This window comes from Protopterus annectens, chromosome 13.part0 (genome assembly GCF_019279795.1).
Source record: "Protopterus annectens isolate FY-2018-M chromosome 13.part0, PAN1.0, whole genome shotgun sequence".
Lineage (NCBI taxonomy): Eukaryota > Metazoa > Chordata > Ceratodontiformes > Protopteridae > Protopterus > Protopterus annectens.
In genome coordinates, this window is record NC_056747.1 from 967,834,532 (window position 1) to 967,856,310 (window position 21,779).

The 21,779-nt window shown below is 40.6% G+C and overlaps 1 protein-coding gene and 1 pseudogene across 1 annotated transcript in view; one reads left to right on the forward strand and one right to left on the reverse strand.

The window, feature by feature from the left end:
- ZNF385C (zinc finger protein 385C) overlaps window positions 1-21,779 on the forward strand; it is a 1,443,898-nt gene that overhangs the window by 551,539 nt on the left and 870,580 nt on the right. Inside the window, exon 2 of the mRNA XM_044054735.1 lies at window positions 14,042-14,305. Within this exon, the coding sequence (XP_043910670.1) occupies window positions 14,042-14,305 (264 nt within the window). The remainder of the gene's footprint in view (window positions 1-14,041; window positions 14,306-21,779) is intronic.
- On the reverse strand, window positions 20,621-20,795 carry LOC122788525 (annotated as a pseudogene).

Sequence of the window (21,779 nt, forward strand, 5' to 3'; positions counted from 1 at the left end):
AAAGGTGTTTGAATAGAAAGCTGTCCTAAAGATCTTGGCTAGATATCTGCCATTTACCCTGTTCTTATCCAGCTGGACATCCAAAAAAGTGGTACTGTCCCTCTGAAATTGGAATGTAAATTGGAGGAACTCCGTGGTACCATTTATATATTCTACAAATTTACTAGATAATTCCTTGTTGCCTTTCCAAATTAAAAAGATGTCATCCAGATATCTAATGTACCAGTAAATCTGGTCAGATATGGCCCTGTTGTTAAAGATGAACTCCTTTTCCCAGTACGCCATAACAATGTTGGTGACACTGGCTCCACATGGTTACCCCATTGCTACCCCGCTCTTTTGCAAAAAATAATTGCCATTAAACAATATGAAGTTGTTTTTCAGGACTAAGTCTAGCAGATTCTCAAGCAGATAACTTACCCTATAGTCCGCACCTTTCATCACAAGGAAATCAATAACCCACCTAACCCCTAAATCTTGAGGTATGACTGTGTACAGGTCCTTGACATCCACTGTCAAGAAATTTTACTCTTTCTAATACTGGAGTTTATTCAACTCTTCAAGGAAGCTCCAAAAGTCACAACAAATCTGGTTCTCATAACCAAGTACTTTTTTAATCTACTATCAATTACCTTTGCAATTGGATGATGGACTGTCTACCATCAACAATGGGTCTGAGGGGAGTGTTGTCAATGCTCTTATGGATTTTCGGTATAACAAAATCACTGGGATAAGTGGAGCCACTATATTTAAATAATTATAAAAATCAATATCAATTGAGGTTTCAATAAATAATTTGTTAATATGTGCTCTAATACACCGATATGCACCATTAACTTCATTCAGCGAAACAGTCTCATAGGCTTCACTGTCCAAAATTCTCATCATCTTATTAGTGTAATCTACTTCATCCATTAAGACCAATCCTCCTCCCTTATCAGGTTTCATGACTCTTATTTTACACTTCCTTAACTCCGGTAACACTTCCCAGTCATGTTTAGTTAACTTCCTATTGGTATTTAATGGTGTTGTACTAGAAAGGGCAACTCTCAAGTCAGTCTTACACATTTTCTCTAAGACACTCAAAGTAGGATGCATTGGGGGATTAAATAAACTAGCAATTCTAAAATTGTTGTTACACTCACTTCCAACCCCCATCAAACATTTAAATTATGTTTAAACCTTCAAGTCCAAGAGTGTTCTTGGTACATCCACTCTCACAGAGGGATCGAAGGGCTAGCCTTTTGCAAGTAGTTGTATAAGTTATAAATCCACCACGTGATGAGAAGTTGTAAATTTTAAAGTTCCCTTCGCTTGAATGATCATTATTCATTGGGCTGCTACTCAGATTAAAGGCCCTGAGCAGATAATATTAACATTGTTTATTGAAATAATATGTTAATCTCTTGCATTGGTTTTACATATGTGTGGTACCTTTAAGTAGGAGGTAGGGTGGTCTTTAGTCCTGATGTCGTCAATTGAATTAATTTTAATGTAACTCTTTTAGTATAAAAACAGTAATAGTTGTTTGATGTCTTTGTCTGAAGAAATTATTTTATACTGTTTGAACAAAAGTGCTTACAATTATTAAATTTGTGTGTTTTTATTGGATTGCAGCCATTCTTATTCCATTTTTTAGTATTTTTATAACACTATTGGAGTTATATAAATTATCCCTGAATAATGAACATTTTCAGCACACTGGATCTAGAATGCCCGGTGACACTGAGATACTTATAATACACTTAGTCAAAAAACCCAGACTCCCTTAATGGATGTGGGCATGTGTTTTACAGTTGCTACTTCTTGCCAACATGTCTTAACTAAAACCTAGATTGTGCTATGAAAAATTGCCTTGTATTCACCCTCTTCCTAGACTTATCAAAAGCCTTTGATACTCTCACCAAAAACTTCTTGTCAAATTTTCATCATTAGGGTTCCGTGACTCCACCCTCTGTTGGTTCCACAGCTATTTGACAAACAGGAAACAGGCTGTTAAATGGGTAAATGATTATCACTCCTTCTTACCCATATCTCTTGGTGTGCCTCAAGGTTCAGTCCTTGGCCGCTTACTGTCCAATCTATTTATAAAGAACTTGCATACTTCATCCAGGCAGGCTACAATAGTTCAATATGCTGACATTATATGTACTGCTAGAGACCTCTTCACTCTCCATCAACAAGCACAGCAGTCTTCCTTTTCGATTGAAACTTGGCTGGAAAGTTCCCAACTCCTTAATGCCAAACAAGCAAAACTAATTTTATTCACCCCGAAACTCTTCTTCTTCTTCTTTTGGCTTTTCCCAGTTATGAGTCGCCACAGTGGATCACCTGTCCACTCATGATTGGCAGTAGAGTTTTATGATGTCGAGTTGCCAGCTGCCCAACCTTCCACAGAAGGCACACACATGCACACACTCACACCTAGGGCCAATTTAGAGTGTCCAATCCACCTACAGCATGTCTTTGGAATGTGGGAGGAAACCGGAGCACCTGGAGGAAACCCACGTGACCACAAGGAGGACATGCGGACTCCGCACAGAAGGCACCCCAGCCGAGGATCGAACTGAAGAACCTCTTACTGTGAGATGGCAACACTAACCGCTGCACCACCACGGCCTCCCATTCACCCTGAATCGCTACATTATTCAAAAAGAACTATTCTCTATAGCCTGTAAGGGCAATACAAAAATTGAACAGGTACCAGAGAAACACAAACCAAACTGCTAGGAATTATTATAGAAAACTAACTAAAATCAACCATCACATTGTGCAAGTAGTAAAAACAAAAACTCAACAAAATCTAGGCAGTCACTACCAAGTTAAACCTTTCCTCTTATTTACAGCCAGGCAAAGCATCGCCTCCATCTATTTACTCCCAAACCTATTATATGCCTCCCAAGTTCTAACCAGCTTAAGCTCCACAGTAACCCACAAACTCCAACAATGCTATAATAAAATTGAGAAATTTGCTAGTAATCTGCCCTAAAGAGCTATCACTGCTTAGCACTCAAAGACCTTAACTGGCTAGAGCTCTCACATACACTTATAATAGGATTCATTCACTAGAATAGTCTTTCAGCATTATGATTTCTATAAACCTCCAAAGGCTTCTCTTGCAGGCCTTATCATTACCCTTCTTAAATTCTGATATGCATATCTCTAGAGAGGAGAGCACCATTGATTTATTTATTTGTTTGTTTGTTTGCTTGTTTTTGTTTACTGGGAAAGTCTGTCTGGGAACTGAAATGCCCATTTTTAGTGGAGGCCTGTGGAGAAAAGCTCCAAAACAAGAATAGAAATAAATTTTTGACATTTCAAAAGAAAAACAAACTTTGTTTTGTAATACTTTGTAAATAATCAGTCAACAAATATTATTTACAAAGTATATCAGATTAAGGAAACACATGATGTGTTGTTGTCATATCTCACCTTCATTCTTACTAAGGTTGGTTTCGGAACTAATCCTCGGTTCTGACTCGGCCTTGTATACAAGCTTGTGGCTACCCCATATCCCATAATGCACCAGGAGAGTTCCCCAGATCTTGTTTACCGCTTAAGCAGATCAGGTGCTCTTTTCACTGGCTCTGGCTAAGTACATTTTCTTCTAAATTTTTGAAATAAATAGTGTTTTTTCTCTAATGTATTCTTTTCTGGGGTGTTACAATTTAAACTGCATGGATTTACTGTTGGTGTTTCCATTGCTTTGTGTTTAAACTGCTGTTGGCCATCATTTTTTCCGCAAGGCCTTCCTTCCCCTAGTCTGGCTTAAAACTAAAATTAAGCAGCCCATTTTAGTTAGAGGGGTTTCCATTTTCTCTTCTTTTGATTCTTGCAGGTTAATTCATTTAACTTAGAGAACTACTTATATAATACTTTTTTAGTTCCAAAGAAAACAGGGGGACTGGAGACCAATTCTGGATCTCAGCAAACTAAACAAATCTGTAAGAAGTCCCTTAGACTCATTACATTTTAGAACTGGTTAGTTTTTGTTTGAGTTATAATATTTTTTAATTTAAAGAAGAGCTGTATAAGCAATTAAAGGGAACTACCATGGGGCCTGGTTTTGCCCCTATGTATGCCAACCTGTTCATGGGGATGTTCAAAAACAAATGTATCTATAATAATTTTTTAAAAAAAAAAAACATGTTGTAAAATATTATAGATACACTGATGATCTGATTTTGATATATGAAGGGGGTGGGATGAAGTGGAGACTTTTATCCAAGAAATACAAAGTAATCATTATAATATTAAATTTGATGGAATTCAAAGAGGAAATTTCACTTCTTGGATATAACATTAAGAGGTACTATGAATAATAAAATACAAATGGGAATACATAGAAAGTTTGTGGAAAGTAGTCATATTTTACATGGTGATGGCTGCCCCCCCCGCCACACACACACACACACACACACACACACACACACACACACACACACACACGCACACACGCACACACGCACACAAGCACACACGCACACACACTATTAGATTCATTCCCTATGGAGAATTTTTAAGAATCAAGAGGTTGTGAAGTGAAAAGAAGGATAGTGATAAAGAAAGAAGTAAGGCAGTAAAATTTTTCTGGATAGGGGTTATAATGTAAAGCTTGTGGAAGAGAGTAAAGAACAGGCAAACAGGTTAGGAAGAATTCATATGGGGTAGTAAAAAATCAGGAAACACGGAAATTATTTTTTGTAACTAAATATACAGTCTTTTCTGAAAAAATTATTCAATTGGTAAAATACCACTGGAGCATTTTGGAAAAAAGTAAATGTCTTAAAATAAAAGAAAATGGGTTTCCTATGTTTTTATATACAAGAGGAAGGAGTATTAAAGATTCTATAGTTCATGGAAGGTTCCAGCTTCCTTCAGTGAATACAGTTTTAGTGGTATCAATGCAAGCTACCTTCCCTTGTGGAAGGTACAGTTGCTGTCAGTATGTTATACAAGGTTTTGACAAAATTATTAAAAAAAAAAAATGTTAATTTGTGTATATATTCCTGTGACACTACAGGAATAGTGTATGAACTTAGATTTTCCTGTGGCAAGGTGTACATAAGGGAGAGTAAAAGAACTTTCAGAGACAGATTGAAGGAACATTTAAGGGGCATAAGAAACAATAAGGAAGAAAGCCTGGTAGTATTACATTTTAAGGAGTTTCATAGTGGTGAAACAACAGCCTTAGAAGCTACAGTTTTAGGGCAAGCCAAACCCAAGGTGACCAACACTCCCAATTTTTCCAGGACAGTCCCAGTTTGGAAGTCTCTGTCCTAGAATCCCAAACATTGTCTTTGGGACACAGAAATGTCCCAGTTTAGACTGCTCAGTCTGAATGGTGACCTGGTTTCCTGGGGCAGACAATCTCACTGCTTTCCCATCCTGAGCAGCTTTGGGGACTTTGTGATTTTTTGAGGATGTCATTGGGTTGGATGGCTTCACCATGGCAGGACCCTTCCATGCTCTGCCGCCATCTGTCAGTCACTCCCTCCAGGACTTCTGTTGTGGTGTGCTCTGCCTGACCCCACTCACTCAGGCAGGAGCTTTCCAGGTCCCACACCCATCTGCCCGGCGCAACCTTACTGAGTTCTGTCAGGGACAATCCCTACAGGCCTCCCCTTCGACCTGGGCAAGAGACCTTCCCCAGCCGTGGCCCCCCATGGCAGGGGAGTCCACCACCTCCATGTCTCCTGCAGGCTGCCAAATCATGCCGGATCACTCATGCCCTTGGACCTTCTCAGGGGGGCTTCTCTCTGATCCCATTCGCCACTCCGGAACACCCCTTGGCTATTGAGGGGCAGATCCTCTCTCATGAAGGCTTCGGAGTCCCCCTCCATTTCCATCCAGAGCAGCACTGGGGACTTTGAGATCTTTCAAGGATGCTATCAGTTATGAGGTGAAGTTGGATGCCTTCACCCCAGCAGGAGCTCTCCAGGCCCTTCCACCATCTGCCCTGGTGCTTCCTCAAGGACTTCCATCATGGGGAGCTCTGCCTGATCCCTTTCACACAGGCAGGAGTTCTCCTGGCCCTGCTGCTGTCCAACAGTCGCTCCCTTAAGGACTTCCATTATGGGGAGCTCTGCTTGACAGCCCCTCACCCAGCCCTGCCACTATCTGCCTCTCTACCCCTTCTAAACTTCCTTCCCAGAGGAGGCATGGTCCATACCCCCACACCCAGGTGGGAGCTGTCCTGTCCCAGTCACTTTCCACCTCTCTCTCCTTTCCAGACTTCCATCTGGATGGACCCCTCCAGGCTTAAACTCTACCCGGGATAGAGAGCCCTTTTCCAGGGTTACATATCTCCTGACTGCTGCCAAATCATGCAATGTTGCATGTGCTCTTGAAGTCTGTCAGGGGATCTTCCCAGCCTCATGGAACTCTGCTGGGTCGCAAAGCCTCAGACAGTCCCTCATCCAGACTTCTGTGACACTGGTTCACCCCTTTGCCTTGCACATAGGGCTTTCAAACTCACAGGGGAGATAGTCCTTGGTCCCCCCATCTCTGCGCATTTTGCAGCACACCTTAGTCTCTCTCCCCCATGGTGCCAGGTGCCAACGAATGTGCATCACTTTGAGCCTCCTGGCATGTGGCCTCTTGCCTCCCAGGTGGTGCCGTTCACAGAGTGGCATCCCCACAGTGCTGTGTGAAGGACAGGGGTCCAACCTTCAGGCCCCAGTGTGAGATAAAATGGTGGCCCTATCTCCACTTCCATAGGGGCTGGGAGAATGGGATTGCAGATCTGGCTTCTCAGGGCAGCTCTGAAGTGTCCAGTTTAGGTCCTGTAACAAAATGGTCACCTTGGCCAAACCCCTTTATGGTTTAGATATAAAGAAGAGAGGATTATTATGCATGTGCTGCTACAAGTGTGTATTTTCATTTTTGATGCTATATTGTTTGTGTTTTAACAAGCATGGCAGAGGATATTACATGATGTATTTCATCATTTTGTTAATTTTATTGGAGTAAAGACTGTGTTTGCTTGGACGTGCTTTTTATTAAATACAAGAGAATGTAAAAATTGGCTTTTGGTTTTTCGTTTGTGGTTATACAACAACAAATCTATTAGAAAGTCCAAGTTCCATATGGTAACACTGCAGTCAATACTGTTTTTGGGACAAGACAATTGGATGTGCTTGATAGATCTCCAGGATGCGTATTACCACATAAAAATTGACAGGCGATCCAGGATGCACCTGCACTTTTGGCTGGGAGCCAGCCATTTCCAATTTCAGGCCCTTTGGCTTCACTACAGCCTCCAGAGTGTTCACCAAATGTATGGCAGTAGTTGTGGCTCACTTGAGATGCCTAGGATCCCGAGTGTTTCCATACTGAGTCGACTGGCTCCTAACTGCCACCACCGAGCATCTACTAACAAAAGCGAGAGATTCCACCATGCATCTCTGCTCTCAATTAGGGATCACAATAAACTATGAAAAATCTGCCTTGCTGCCCTCACAGAGTATCATTTTTATAGGAGCAGAACTAGACACAACAAAGATGATAGCCAAACTCCCTCCAGAAAGGGTTCAATTTCTACAATGTCAAGTCTTAAGTCTTCTTTCCAGAAAAAGAGAGTAAGCAAGGACAGTCCTAAAAGTCCTGGGGACCATGGCAGCAGCAATAACATTAATCCTATTAGCATGTCTGCACATGAGAATTCTCCAGTGGCTACTGTCCACTCAGTGGTCAATGCGGGAACTACCTTTGTCCCACAAAATATTAATAACAGAATCTTGCAAAAAAGACCTTTGTTGGTGGCTTTACTCCACTCAGGTGATGCCAGGTTGACCCTTTGTACTTCCCCAACCATTAGCCACAGTGACTATGGACACTTCTCAGATGGGGGGGAGGTCATTATCTAGGAAAGGCAGTCCAAGGCACTTGGCAGGATCACAAGGCCCATTTGTAAATCAGTGTCCTAGAGATGAGAGCGGTGCTGCTGGTGTTGTAAGCATTCCAGGACTCTCTTCCACTGGGAACTATTGCAGTACAGACAGACAACATGTCAGTTGTATGGTACATAAGCAAGGAGGAACCAGATCTTAATCCTTTTGCCGGGAGTCCCTGAGAGTATGACATTGGGCAACCTCCTCCCAACACTTTCTGATAGCAATGCACATCCAGGGGAAATCCAACATGATAGCAGACAAACTCAGCAGAGCAATTCTGATGCCTCACGAGTGGTCCCTAAAACAGGAAGTGGCAGAGATTATTTTGTGCAAATGGGGCCAGCCTTGCTGTGACCTTTTTTCCACATCCATGAATGCCGAATGCAGCAACTACTTTGCCCCTATCACCCCTCCGGGGGAATTACCAAGGACTGCACTTGTACACGATTGGCCATCAGTCTCCTCTACACCTTTCCTCCCTTTGCATTGATAACCAAAGTCCTTCAGAAAACCAGTTACTTGGGAAGGGACTTAATTCTCATCGCCCCATACTGGCCTTGTCAAATCTGGTTCCCCTTCCTGTGGCCTCACCTTTGGGAGGAGCCTTGGATTTTGGACCCAGTTCTGAAACTGCTGACTCATGCATCAGGAATGCTCCACCCTTCTCTTCAATCCCTCAAGTTGACAGCTTGGCTGCTCCAATTCCAACCATAGCCAGGCTCCCTAACCTTTCTTTTTCAGTAAAACAAATCCTTATTTCTTCTCATAAGGTTTCAGTGAGAAAGATATATACAAGCAAATGGAAAAGATTTTCTTCATGGGCTTCAAATAATCTCATTGATCCTTTTTCTGTCCCAGTAGGTTCTATTCTAGAATTCTTAGCAAAATTATTCAATGAGGGCACAGCCACAGCTACTATTAGAGTTCAGCTAGCAACGATATCCAGTTTCCATTTAGATGAATCAGGCCTCAGTATTATGTCAAACAGACCATGCAAAGCCTTTCTTAAAAGTGCCTTTTTATTAAGACTACCTATTAAGGACCCTCCAGTACCATGGGACTTAAATTTTGTCTTATCCCATTTAGTTTTTCCCCGTTTGAGCCAGCATCATCCTGCGATCTCAAATTTTTATCTTGGAAAACTATTCTCTTGATAGCTATTACCTTTGCTAGGAGGGTGTCAGAGCTGCAAGCCTTGTCAGTAAAGCACCCCTACATGATTTTCCACAGAGACAGAGTATCCTTACAAACAAATCCCTCCTTATTACCCAAAGTATTTTCAGACTCTAATCTAAGCCAATCCATAGAACTACCAGTATTTTTCCCTAACTATGAGAATAAGGCAGAATACGTGCTGCACCAACTAGATGTACATAGACAATTACTCTTCTACTTACATAGGACAAAGGACTTCAGAAAATCTGACCAAATATTTGTATCCTTTTCAGATTCAAAGAAAGGTGCTCCTGTTTCTAATGTGTTGCTTTCAAAATGGCTCTCCGATTGTATAACCTTCATTTACAAATCTCTAAACAAGGATCTTTCCCATAAAGAAAAAGGTCATTCCACAAGAGTCATTGCAACCTCTTCCACCTTTTGGGCTAGACTACGTATTGATACCATTTGTGCTGCAGCAACATGGCAAAGCCACATACCTTTATCACTCATTACAAAGTCACTTTGGCCTCCAGGAACAGGGCCTCCTTTGGTTCCACAGTTCTGAAGAATATTCTCCCGTGAGCCACACAAGAAAGATGGTGCTAGGGACTCTGTCCCAACCTTAGTAAGAATGAAGGCAAGATAGAACAACAACCCATAAAGAAGTTATGTAGTTACCATAACGTTCCATGAGTGTGGACCATCTTGCCTTCATTCTTACATCCCAACTTCCTTTCCCCCAGCCTTCTGCTCCTGAAAGACCGAGTGTGTGTGCGTATGTTTATATATATATATATATATATATATATATATATATATATATATATGTGTGTGTGTGTGTGTGTGTATAGAAAGAGAGAGAAAGAGATACTAGTCACCTGGTCAAATGTCAGTTTAACAGCTGCCCAGTTGATGGCAAATGGTTGACTAGACAGTTGATCAGCAGGTGTGTGGGATCACACAAATCTAGGGATGGGAAATTTGCCCTTACAGCAAACACAAAAATTGGCCAGCAAAAGCAGACACGGATGTTAAAAAATATATAAGTCCTTTATTTCCAAAAAATATTCAGATTGCCTTCTTCAGTGTAGGACAAACAATTTGCCCTTACCCCATGTTCCTGCAATCTCTGATTTAGTATGTACAATTAGCATGGGGTGTGGGGGCACAGCCCCTCATGTGGGGGTGCAGGGGGCTTGCCTCCCTACAAAAAAATATGTATCTGAAGTTGTTGTCTTCATCTGCTCTTCAACCTGTGAGACACGGATCCGGGACGCATCTCTGCATCATCCTGTCCACCTTGGCATCGCAAAGGCTGCTGGTGGATCTGGAGGAAGAGGCCACCAACAACAACCTAGAGAGGCAATGAGGTGATGCAGATACCTGGGAATGGCTCAGAGTCATCTCCGGCTCCAGGGAGAAACAAGGAGAACAGAGTTGGGGAGAACCAGTGCTAGGAACCGAAGGGAGCTTAGCTGGTGGTTCAGCTGAAGAAGAGCAGTCGGGGGACAGCTTCCTTGGCCTGTCTTGGTGCTTCTGCTTCTCTCTGTCCCCTGTCTTCTTAGTGAGAGGTTGAGTCCCAGAGGCCGGGGCAGAGACAGAAGTAGAAACAAATGGGGTAACCTGAGTCCCCGTAGTAGGTGGAGGGAGAAGGCTCTTGAGTATAAGTTTATTCCTTCTGTTGATCAATGTGCAGGGATTGAACCCCATGCAGATTGAACAGGAGGAATCGAGATGAGGGACCCCTAAGCAAACAAAACACAGAGTGTGACAATCAGCTGGGGAAAGATTATGACCGCACTCTGTGCACTTAGGAAACCTGATCTGGGTGCCTCTGACATTGTTAGCAAGAGAGAGATCCCAAACAGAAAACACACACCCACACACACACTTAAAGGGGAGGACAAAAAAAGTGAGAGTAAGGACAGATTTTTCTTTTTTTTTTAAATTGATGCCTGAATGCAAAAGGGTAGGGGGTAGGTAAAGGAGAGAGAAAAAAAATTTAGATAGAAAGAGGATTTAACTCACTAAGATTTAACTCACTTACCCAAAGAATGGCCTGAAGCAGTGGACCACGATGCTTGCAATGAGCACTGCAAATGAGATCTGGGGGAGGAAGGAGACAAGGGCATTATGGGTAGGGGAGGAGCTTCTAGCTTGGATCCAATGCCGGAGAAATGCGGCCGAGTCGGATCTGTCCTGGATCCGTGTCCCACAGGTTGAAGGCAAATGAAGTGCAACAACACAGACGGAATGTTATGGTGAGTGCATAACTTCTTTTTAATTTTATTTTTAAAAAGTGAAAAATTGCATGCACTTAGGCTATTTCTACATGCATGAGTATTGATGTATCAACTTCCATGCTTATAACCATACATGGTCAATATTGCTTCAGTCGACTTTGGGTATTTTCACTAAATGGTACTATAGAATAATTGCTTGGAAGGACCATTTTAAGTCTAGCCAATAACCCAAGGTTAGAATCAGACTCTGTAAATTATATTAATAAGGTGAAGACCTTAACCATTATGACAAAAACAGACACACAGACACACACATGGGTGTACTTAAAATAGTTTAAGCAGCAAAATAGCAACATCAGAAATATCTAAACCCAAAAATATCTGAACTCAGAAATATCTAAACCCAAAAATATCTGAACTCAGAAATATCTAAACCCAAAAATATCTGAACAAAGAAATATCTAAACCCAAAAATATCTGAGCTCAGAAATATCTAAACCCAAAAATATCTAAATTCAGAAATATCTAAACACAAAAATATCTGAACTCAGAAATATCTAAACCCAAAAATATCTGAACTCAGAAATATCTAAACACAAAAATATCTGAACTCAGAAATATCTAAACACAAACTGTCAACAAAAGCAAAGTTGTACTACAGAATGGTTTATGCTGTTTGCTCACTGTTGTGTAACCTCTGAGTTGGCATATATAATTAGCAGGGGTGTCTGCAAAAACATTCGGTTTTGGATGCGGTTAGATTTTTCTGATATTTTGTGTTTAGATATTTTTGGTGTTAATAGACAATAGACTCCACACAAGTGACTGGAGGTCAGGTTTGAACCTGTGAGGCAGAGGTGTTGCAGTAATCCACCTGTGACGTCTTGTCTTTCATAGTTTATTTTCCATTCTTACAGGAGAGAGAGCTGCGGGCCTGATTCCAAAAGACTTGTTCTCAGTGTAAGTAACAACCTACACTGACAGCACACCAAGAGCGGGTCTTTTGGAATCTAGCCCCCAGTATAAGCCTGCTTATACATAGGCCTTACTCCAAAGTAAGTCACTTACACTGACAGCAGGCCTTTAGGAATCTAGCCCCTGGTATAAGCCTATTTATACATAGGGCTTACTCCAAAGTAAGTCACTTACACTGACAGCATGTCTTTTGGAATCTAGCCCCCGGTATAAGCCCATTTATACATAGGGCTTACTCCAAAGTAAGTCACTTACACTGACAGCAGGTCTTTTGGAATCTAGCCCCTGGTATAAGCCTATTTATACATAGGGCTTACTCCAAAGTAAGTCACTTACACTGACAGCAGGTCTTTTGGAATCTGGCCCCTGGAATAAGCTTGTTCATACATAGGCCTTAATCTGATGTAAGTCGCTTACACTGAGAGCAAGTCTTTCAGAATAAGGGAAGACTTACACTGAGAACAACTCTTCTGAAATGTGTGTGTGTGTGTGTGTGTGTGTGTGTGTGTGTGTGTGTGTGTGTGTGTGTGTGTGTGTGTGTGTGTGTGTGTGTGTGTGTGTGTGTGTGTGTGTGTGTGTGTGTGTGTGTGTGTGTGTGTGTGTGTGTGTGTGTGTGTGTGTGTGTGTGTGTGTGTGTGTGTGTGTATGTGTGTGTGTGTGTGTGTGTGTGTGTGTGTGTGTGTGTGTGTGTGTGTGTGTGTGTGTGTGTGTGGGTGTGTGTGTGTGTGTGTCTGTGTGTGTGTGTGTGTGTGTGTGTGTGTGTGTGTGTGTGTGTGTGTGTGTGTGTGCGTGTGTGTGTGTGTGTGTGTGTGTGTGTGTGTGTGTGTGTGTGTGTGTGTGTGTGTGTGTGTGTGTGCATGTTTGTGAGCATCCTGCTCAGTATGTATTAATTCTCTGCCCACTCTATGTGCAGTCTGTGCTAGATGTAGTCACCCAAGCTATGCTATTGGTCTTTCTGTGAATTGTTTAAAAGTATATAACAAAAATAAATTCAAGATTCTTCTCCAAAATAAACACATAATGAAAATCGCAAGAGGGAAAATAAGCATTAAACTATAAGGCTACTCGCTATCTAAATTTAAATTTTCATTGAAAATCTCTGAAAGAGCTGACTAATGTTGCCTTTATCACTACACATGCCATCTAGCATTAATTGTGTTACGTTATACCTTCAAAGGTATTATGTACTTGCAAACAAATTCTAGGTTTTATTTTTTTAAAAACATTGGAATGTTTTAATTTTTTATACATGTCAAAGTATAATACTGAGTTGTCAGACTTTTGAGATGACAGTTTAACGGGTTTTATTTCATCCCAGAGACACATCATGTGCTGTGACACACATGGATATAAAGGCAGATCTGAAAATTAGAGCAATAATCAGTTAGACCTGCAGGTCAATACCGCCATCAAGAGGTGGCTTAGAATTATTTCACATTTTTCATACAAAGAATGTGTTCTAGTTTTTGCTCTGCTAAGCCATGAAGATGCACGGGGCTTTTGTGACACCCTTTTTTATTTTCGGACTTGCTTTCCTGCACTAAAAAAATCTAAATTAAAACAGCAGTACAGATAGTTGTTTCCTGTGCCATATTTTCAAAAGCAAAATTAATTGTCAACTGTTTCTGGGTGACCCGCTGGTACAGATGGTAGCACTGAATCTAGGTTATTTTTATTGTCAGTAGCTTACAGAGTTGTACAACTATGTACATTTTCTATTGCATGATGTCTGTGCATATTCTAACTTATATGGAACATCTTTTCTTTAAGGAATGAAGAGACCTTTGAGTCCATCTTGCTCTGTAGAAAATGGTACATCTGAGACTCTCCTGCAAGAAAATGACAGCATGGTTCTTCAGTCTATTGTGACAGACCAGAGAGTAAAGAAGGAGAAAAAACGCAAATCGTTAACTCTATGTGAGGTGTGCAATATTCAGCTTAACTCTTCCACCCAGGCCCAGATTCATAATAACGGAAAATCTCATCAGAAACGCCTTCGACAACTGAACAAGGGAAAGACAGTTGCAAATCCTGGTATGTCTTGGTCTATTTTCAGTACTTCATGCTTTCTATCCTTAGTGAAATTTTCACTCAGGTAACCTATTCATCTCATAAAATGTTAAGATTTTAGCAGAAATAGATCAAGAAAGTAATTTCCTTATTCCTTATTTGCTTTTTATGAAAGTTTTGGTTAAATGTAAAGTCTTAATGTAGGGCATTCAACTTGCAGTTTTCATTCCATTAAAGATATCCAAGTACAACTAACTGCACATCTATAAGGCTGTTATAAATGGGTGTTCAGAACATCTAGGATGTTGTACATACTGGTGTTTGAAGCTGTAGTAGGCCACTGAAAACTGTAGTAATTAAATCCTCACATTAAATTTTCAGTACTTACTTTATACTAGTCAGGGTCATAGGAGAGCTAGAGCCTATCCAAGCAACCAATGAGTATATAGCACAGAACTGGTTTTAGACAGAATGGCAATCCATCACAGGAAACACAAAGACATGCACATATATACAGATACTCAGATGCACACATATACACATGCATACACAAGCCAGGTTCATAGGTGTATATTAGGCTAATGACCACTGGGGCCTGTAAAAGCTTAGCTCAGCATCCCAGTTGTATCCCACAGGTTTATGCACCTTACAAGTTATTTTAAGGGGTGTGTGTAAGTTAGGGCAAGATTTACAGGCCACCTTTATCCATTACAGGCATAAGTGCTAGACCCAGGGTATATTCCCAATTTCCCATTCACTGGTCCTGGTTTCTCTTGAAAAGAGTTAAGGTAGAACTCTGTTTCACATAGATGGGAAGTGTGTCCCAGAGATGGGAGATTCTCTGAGACACATACCTATCCCTCCAACAAGTCCTATTTATGCTGCAAGCAAGATTTCTCTCCCTAGATTGAGTAATTCTGATACTATATATTCTGTGGATACACAAAACATCCATCAGAGTGGGATTCAAGGATGCTTTGTATGTTAGGTGTAGATTGCCTCTCAACGCTCTGTTTGAAGTAGAGTACAGATATAGAGATTTGAGGTGATGTACATCGGATATGCTGTTTAAACTCTGGATTCTTCTTCTGAGGAGCATCTGTGGACTTTGCAGTTGTGACATGTGCCTGGATGGGTACAATGATGGGTCAGATGAAGGCTGAATACAGTGGAACAATGACCTCCTTGAACTTGGATGTCATGCTCTTGAGTATGAATTGAGTAATATAGAATGGTTTTCTTACTACCCTGGACACACATGTTGGTCGAAAGCCAGGTTACTGTCTACATGTGTACTCAAATCTGTGACTATTGGTTCTACTCTTGGGGGTGTGCTGTCAGTGAGGTAATTTTCTAATGTGGTTGACTTCCAAAAAGATACTATTATACATTTCTTCACACTGAGTATTAAGCAGTAGCTTTGATACCACTCATTTGTTTGTGTTAGTCCTTCCTGTAGGATGTTTGTGTCTTGGTGGGATCCAATGACTTGCTCCAATCATCTACAAACATGGTTAGCCAGAGGCCTGTGACTTTGGTTTTGACTTCTGAGAGGTAGATACCAAAAAGGAGCTGACCCAGTACAGAGCCCTGAAGGACTCTGCTAGTGACCAGCCTCTTTGTGGAGGTGGTCTACTCTAGCCTAACCTAACTTCCTGGGTCTTATCTGAGTGCCAGCTGGGAGAATGCTTTATTTTGCCCCTATATGTGTCAGCAGGTTACAGAATGGTGCAGCATTAGCAGCGGGGCGCAAGGTACAGGTGAGACAACTATAGCCCAGAGGAGAACTACATCCTTATGGATGTTCTAATAATATATAGAAAATATCTCTTTTGCAAAGGGGGCTTAAAGCAGACAAAGGGAGCTAAGGCACGGAATGAAGTTGTGGTTGACATTAATGCTACTGGAGGAAGGGATCATACTTTGGCACAGTATTGGAAAAAAGCATATGACATGGTGAGACATAGAAGGACAGAGGCTAGGCAGAATGCAGTTGGCTATAGTAGCACAGGCAGTGTCCCTTCCACGCTACAACTGTAACTTTGGATGAGGACTATGTTCTCTCTATACAGGGTGATGAATTTGACATGTATGAGGATGCTACTGGAATTATTAAAAGTGGTATGAACACTGGTACTTTCAGGCCAGTGCAACATCTGCAGACATGCATTGTGGAAAGTTAGTGTTTAGCTAATTACATTATGTTTTGCTGTGAAGCAAATCCCATTATATCTTTCCAGATATAACCTTTAACATTTCTCGTCATCAGGTGGGCCATCATCACATCTGGCCTAAAGACATCCATCTGTGCATGATAAATTAGGCTAGCGTGTATTTCTGGATAAATCATTTAATCTGTCATAGGTTTCATTAAGCATATACTCGCATATTTCTTCACACTGCCAGCACCAGAAGTAACTATATCCTATGCCTCCACACAGCAGGCTGATGTTAACAGCAGAATGGCTGTAAGGGAAGATGCCATCACCCATATTTATGACACAGGGCACACAGTCACAAATTTCATCAGCAAAACCACTTACTCCACAGTGGTGGTAACACAGGGTCACACACTCAGCTAACAGTGTGTCGAGGAACTGCACTACTACATGTTTCCAATATAATAAACGAACATAGAAACAAGTGGTCTGTTTGTGTTCACCATGTTCTTAGACTTATCAAAGGCATGTGATACTGTCTCGCACCAGCAACTGCTTGTTCAACTCTCCTCATTAGGACTTTCATAATACTCTTTATGTTGTGGCTTATTAGTTACCTATCTGGAAGGCAACAAGCCATTAAATGGCAACAAACCTACTCATCTTTTCAACCAGTCACTACAGGTGTCCCTCAGGGCTCTATCCTGAGTCTTCTCCTATTTAATATATTTATTAATGTCTTCCACACCTCCATTCACCCTGCTAGTATATTTCAGTATGCAGACAACTCAGCTTTAATATGTGCAGCCTCAAGAACAAATAAGCTCCAAGACATTACCCAAAAATCTTTCTCCCCTGTAGAAACCTGGCTCAAAGACTCAAACCTCTTACTCAACCCCAAGAATGTTTTTTACCTCAAAAAGTTGGTAAAATCAAAAGAATGTTTTACCATAAAGTAAGCAAATAATACTGTTATTGAAACTGTAACTCACAGTAAACTTCTAGGCATTATAATAAATGACAATCGTAAATATGACCAGCATATACTGCACACTATGAAATCTACTCACCAGAGACTAGGCTCCCTTTATAAGTTCAATTGATTCTTTACAAATACTGCAAGAAAAACTCTAGCCACCACCTTCTTATTGCTGACTCTCTTAAACACCACTCCTGTCCTAAGAAACTTAAATAGTCAAAGAAAGAAACTTGCTTCCTGCTACAATAAAGTAGCTAAATTTGTCACCAATCACCCAAATAGGACCCACTATTGCCATAGCTTAAAGCAATTACATTGGCTTGAACAACACAACTACCTAACATATTCACAGCTAACTACAGCACACTAACTCATTCATCATCCAGAAAAATGCCCTGCACTACATAACGTATTACTGACCTGACCTACTGTCCATCAAAGGGCTTCCGCTCTAGTAACAAATTCTTATTACTTACAAATAAGTCAAATAATGTTGTAGGAGACTTGCTACTCCCCAAATATTGCTAAACTCTGGAATAGCATCCCCCGCACAAATAAAACTTTCCAACAAACTCAATAGTTTTAAACCACTGCTTAAAAACATTTTAGCCAATCCTGGTCCTGCACATACTCATCTCAAGGCTGAAATTTTGTGCTCACCATATGATACTCTCCAAATACTCTCCTTAAACAGAATACACTCAACCTTTCACTGAAATGACAAAACACTTTTTATACATAACTGCTGCCTATACAATCCACTAAGCTGCAAATTGGCTTGCTCTTTAGTAACTTTCACCTCTGTAAAATCTTAGAATGTATATGTATAAATGTAACTACTGTTTGTGTATAAATGCAAATAGAAATGTAACTACTCTGTGTTTAACTGGAACTTAAAGTATAATGCAAAGTAAACAAATGTAACTTTTCTTCCTGGGCCTCCATTGAAAATGAATATTTTCCAGTCGGACTTTCCCAGTAAACAAAGACAAATAAACTAAAACAAGAACAGCTGTCCACTATTCAAATCAGTTACAGTTCAGTTTTTAAGTCTCGCATAAACCCAATAATCTGTGTAGTTCCTTTCTTTGTTGCTGTAGTTCAGAATTAGCGCCTTTCTCCTCTAGCTATATCCACAGTTTTGAGTCTTGGTAAATCCTCAAACAAACAAAATTCACAGCTTGTAGTACAGCACAGGTAAGAGTGTACTCAACCGGTAAATCCACAACTTGCAGCTCCACAGGTAGGAAGATTTTCCACAGATTAATCCACAGCTTGTAGCTCCATAGGTAGGATGGTACTTCACAGGTAAAGCTACACCTTTTAGCTCCACAGGTAGGAAAGTACTCCACGGGTAAATCCACAGCTTCTAGTACACAATAGATAAGTGAGTATTGCACAGGTAAATCAATAGTTTCTGTTATACCATAGGTAAGAGGGTACTCCACAGATAAATCTACAACTTGTAGCGCCACAAGTAGGGAGATACTCCAAGGATAAATCCACAGCTTGTAGCTCCATAGGTATGAAGGTAGTCCACAGGTAAATCCACAGCTTGAAGCACCACAGGTAGGAAGGTACTCCAAAGATAAATCCACAGCTTGTAGCTCCACAGGTAGGAAGGTACTCCACAGGTAAATCCACAGCTTCTAGTACACCACAGATAGGTGGGTGTTGCACAGGTAAATCCACAGCTTCTGTTATGCCATAGATAAGTGGGTGCTGCACAGGTAAATCTGCAGCTTCTAGTATACCTTAGGTAAGTGGGCGATGCACAGCTAAACCCACACCTTCTGATAAGCATTCCCTATTGCAATATTGCCAGCTTACTATTTTTTTATGTAAATATATTCTTTAAGGACAGCAAGCACTGAATTTGTAGATGAAACACTGAAATATAAAGTTATTTACTAGCAACAATCAGACGCATATCTCATTTGATTAATGCCATTTGCTGGTACTATGAACCAGCCCCAGCCTCAGCCCCCAAAGCTCTTAAAATGAAAAAAAAAAAGCACTTCACTGTAATAAGCTGAAGTAATTATTTTATTACAGTTAGAGTTGTGCACACCCCAGCAAGAAAAAAAAGGAGGTGCCTTCTACTGGCATACCAACCAGGTGGCCGGATGCATGGCATCCCCCCCTCCACACTTCCTTCTAGTCCTAGCCATTCAGTTCTCATTTCTATGTCCTGCCTCCAACTCTCTCTTAACATATTTTATTTAAAATAAATAATTTCTTCTTTCAAACTGACTGTTTATACCTGCCTGAAAGGAGTGCTTCATCTGTGATGTTTTAATTAAAAAAAAAATTTGCAAACTGTTTGCCACAAATGTCAAAAACAGTTGCTACAGTTGATACTCTGATTGCATGGTGCACTCCAGTGCTCAGGTTGTAGTTTAAAAAAAAAAAGAGGTTTTTTTTTACTTTTTAACTGTAGCAAACTGTTTGCTGCAATAGAGCATGCAGTTGCTACAGTTTAGAAAACACACAGAGCCCTAAAGGGGTCACGTTTGACCGCAAATGCAATACCATCTTTTAAAAGCTGGTATTTCATTAAAAAAACAATTGAGATCAACTGACCGCACCCCCAACACTTTTTGCCCAGGGCTGTTGCCCCTCTCACCCTACCCTAGCTATATCTTTAATGTGGAGTGGTGCAGTATTACACTGGAATATAATTTAATACAATCAGAAAGGTGAATCACAGCACACATGTATGTCTACATGGCCCTAAAAATTTATTCAAGTGGCATACGGTTTGAAGACAGCCCAAAGGTAAAGTTTATCCATCAATGGCCAGATATAAGTTTCAAGGGCAGAGAAGTTTACTGCTAATACTAAGTCTATTTTCATTGTAAAACTGTATTGTTTAGTTTAGCAAATGTCTATCAGTGTTTGTGCTATAAAATTTGAAATAAAAGTTTTAAAATTAATCCAAATATCTGCAATCACACTGAGAGGTTTGAACAGTGTTTATTTATTTTTTTATTTTAACATTTGTTTACCAGGAAAGTCCAACTTGGAATGAAGCCTATTTTCAGCAAAGACCTGAGGAGAAATGCTCCAGATGTATGTCTTTGTAACGTGGGAGGAAACTGGAGCACCCAGAGAAAACCCACTCAAATGCAGGGAGGACATGCAGACTCCACACAGAAGGCACTCCAGCTGAGAATCAAACCAGAGAACCTCTTGCTGTGAGGTGACAATGCTACCACTGCACCACTACACTGTCCCACTGCCAGGAATTATGCAGTTGAGTTTCCCACATTTGGGGAAATCACAGGAGTCAACCCAACCAAAATGTGTAATGGAAGAGCCTCACCCTGGGGAAACTACCTTCTTGATCGTGGTATTCCCCCTGCCAGGTAAGTATTTATGGTAAATGGGGAGAAATAGCCAAGTAATGGGACACTGGAATGGCTGCAGGGGTGCTGCTGCTGTGGCAGGTACTCTATGTGTAGGGGGGCCCCAGTCCATTACTTTACCTAGGGCCATATTAGGCCATGATGCAGTTAATTCCACAGCTTCAGGTACCTCACAGGTAAATAGACAGCTTCTTCTTATGGCATCCTTCAAAACTCTCCACTCTTAGTTTGTAATTCCTGTCCATGAGAAGCTATCCTCTGTGTCCATCTGTCTCTAGTGCTTCCTTTTATAAGAACAACTACTTGAGACATGTATGTGAAATCTTTCTCATGGAATTCCCCAGCACTACAGCTCCCCATACCCCACAGCATTTGCAAGGCGACATTATACCAATACTTCCAGTACACTCACTCTCTTACTCCCTCTGTCTCTCCCTCTTTCTTTGTCTTCCTTTCTCTCTCTCTCTCTATATATATATATATATATATATATATATTAATATATATATACACACAGGCACACACACACACACACACACATATATATATATATATATATATATATATATATATATAGATATAGATATAGATATATAAGTGTGTGTGTGCGTGTGTGTATCTGTCTGTGTATACTTACATGTATGGGTCACACACATTAAATGCACAACTGGTAGAATAAGACAACTGGATTTAAAACTAATGGAGTGGTTAACTGCTAGAATAATATATTCATAGAAACAAAAGAGGTAGAATCTGTATAATTAAATTACTGTGTGCAATACATGTTATGTAATGTTAAGATAATTCAGAACTCAAAAATAATCTAAGAATGCCTGTAGGGAGTCACATGCAATGTAACATTTTCTGTCTCTCTCCCTTTCAGGACCTATATTCATGCCTGTACTAGAGTTTTGAAAGGTGTTCATGTGATCATGGTATCAATAACATTTTTATACTGCCCCTGTTAAAGGAAAAAGCTTCAAAGACCAATT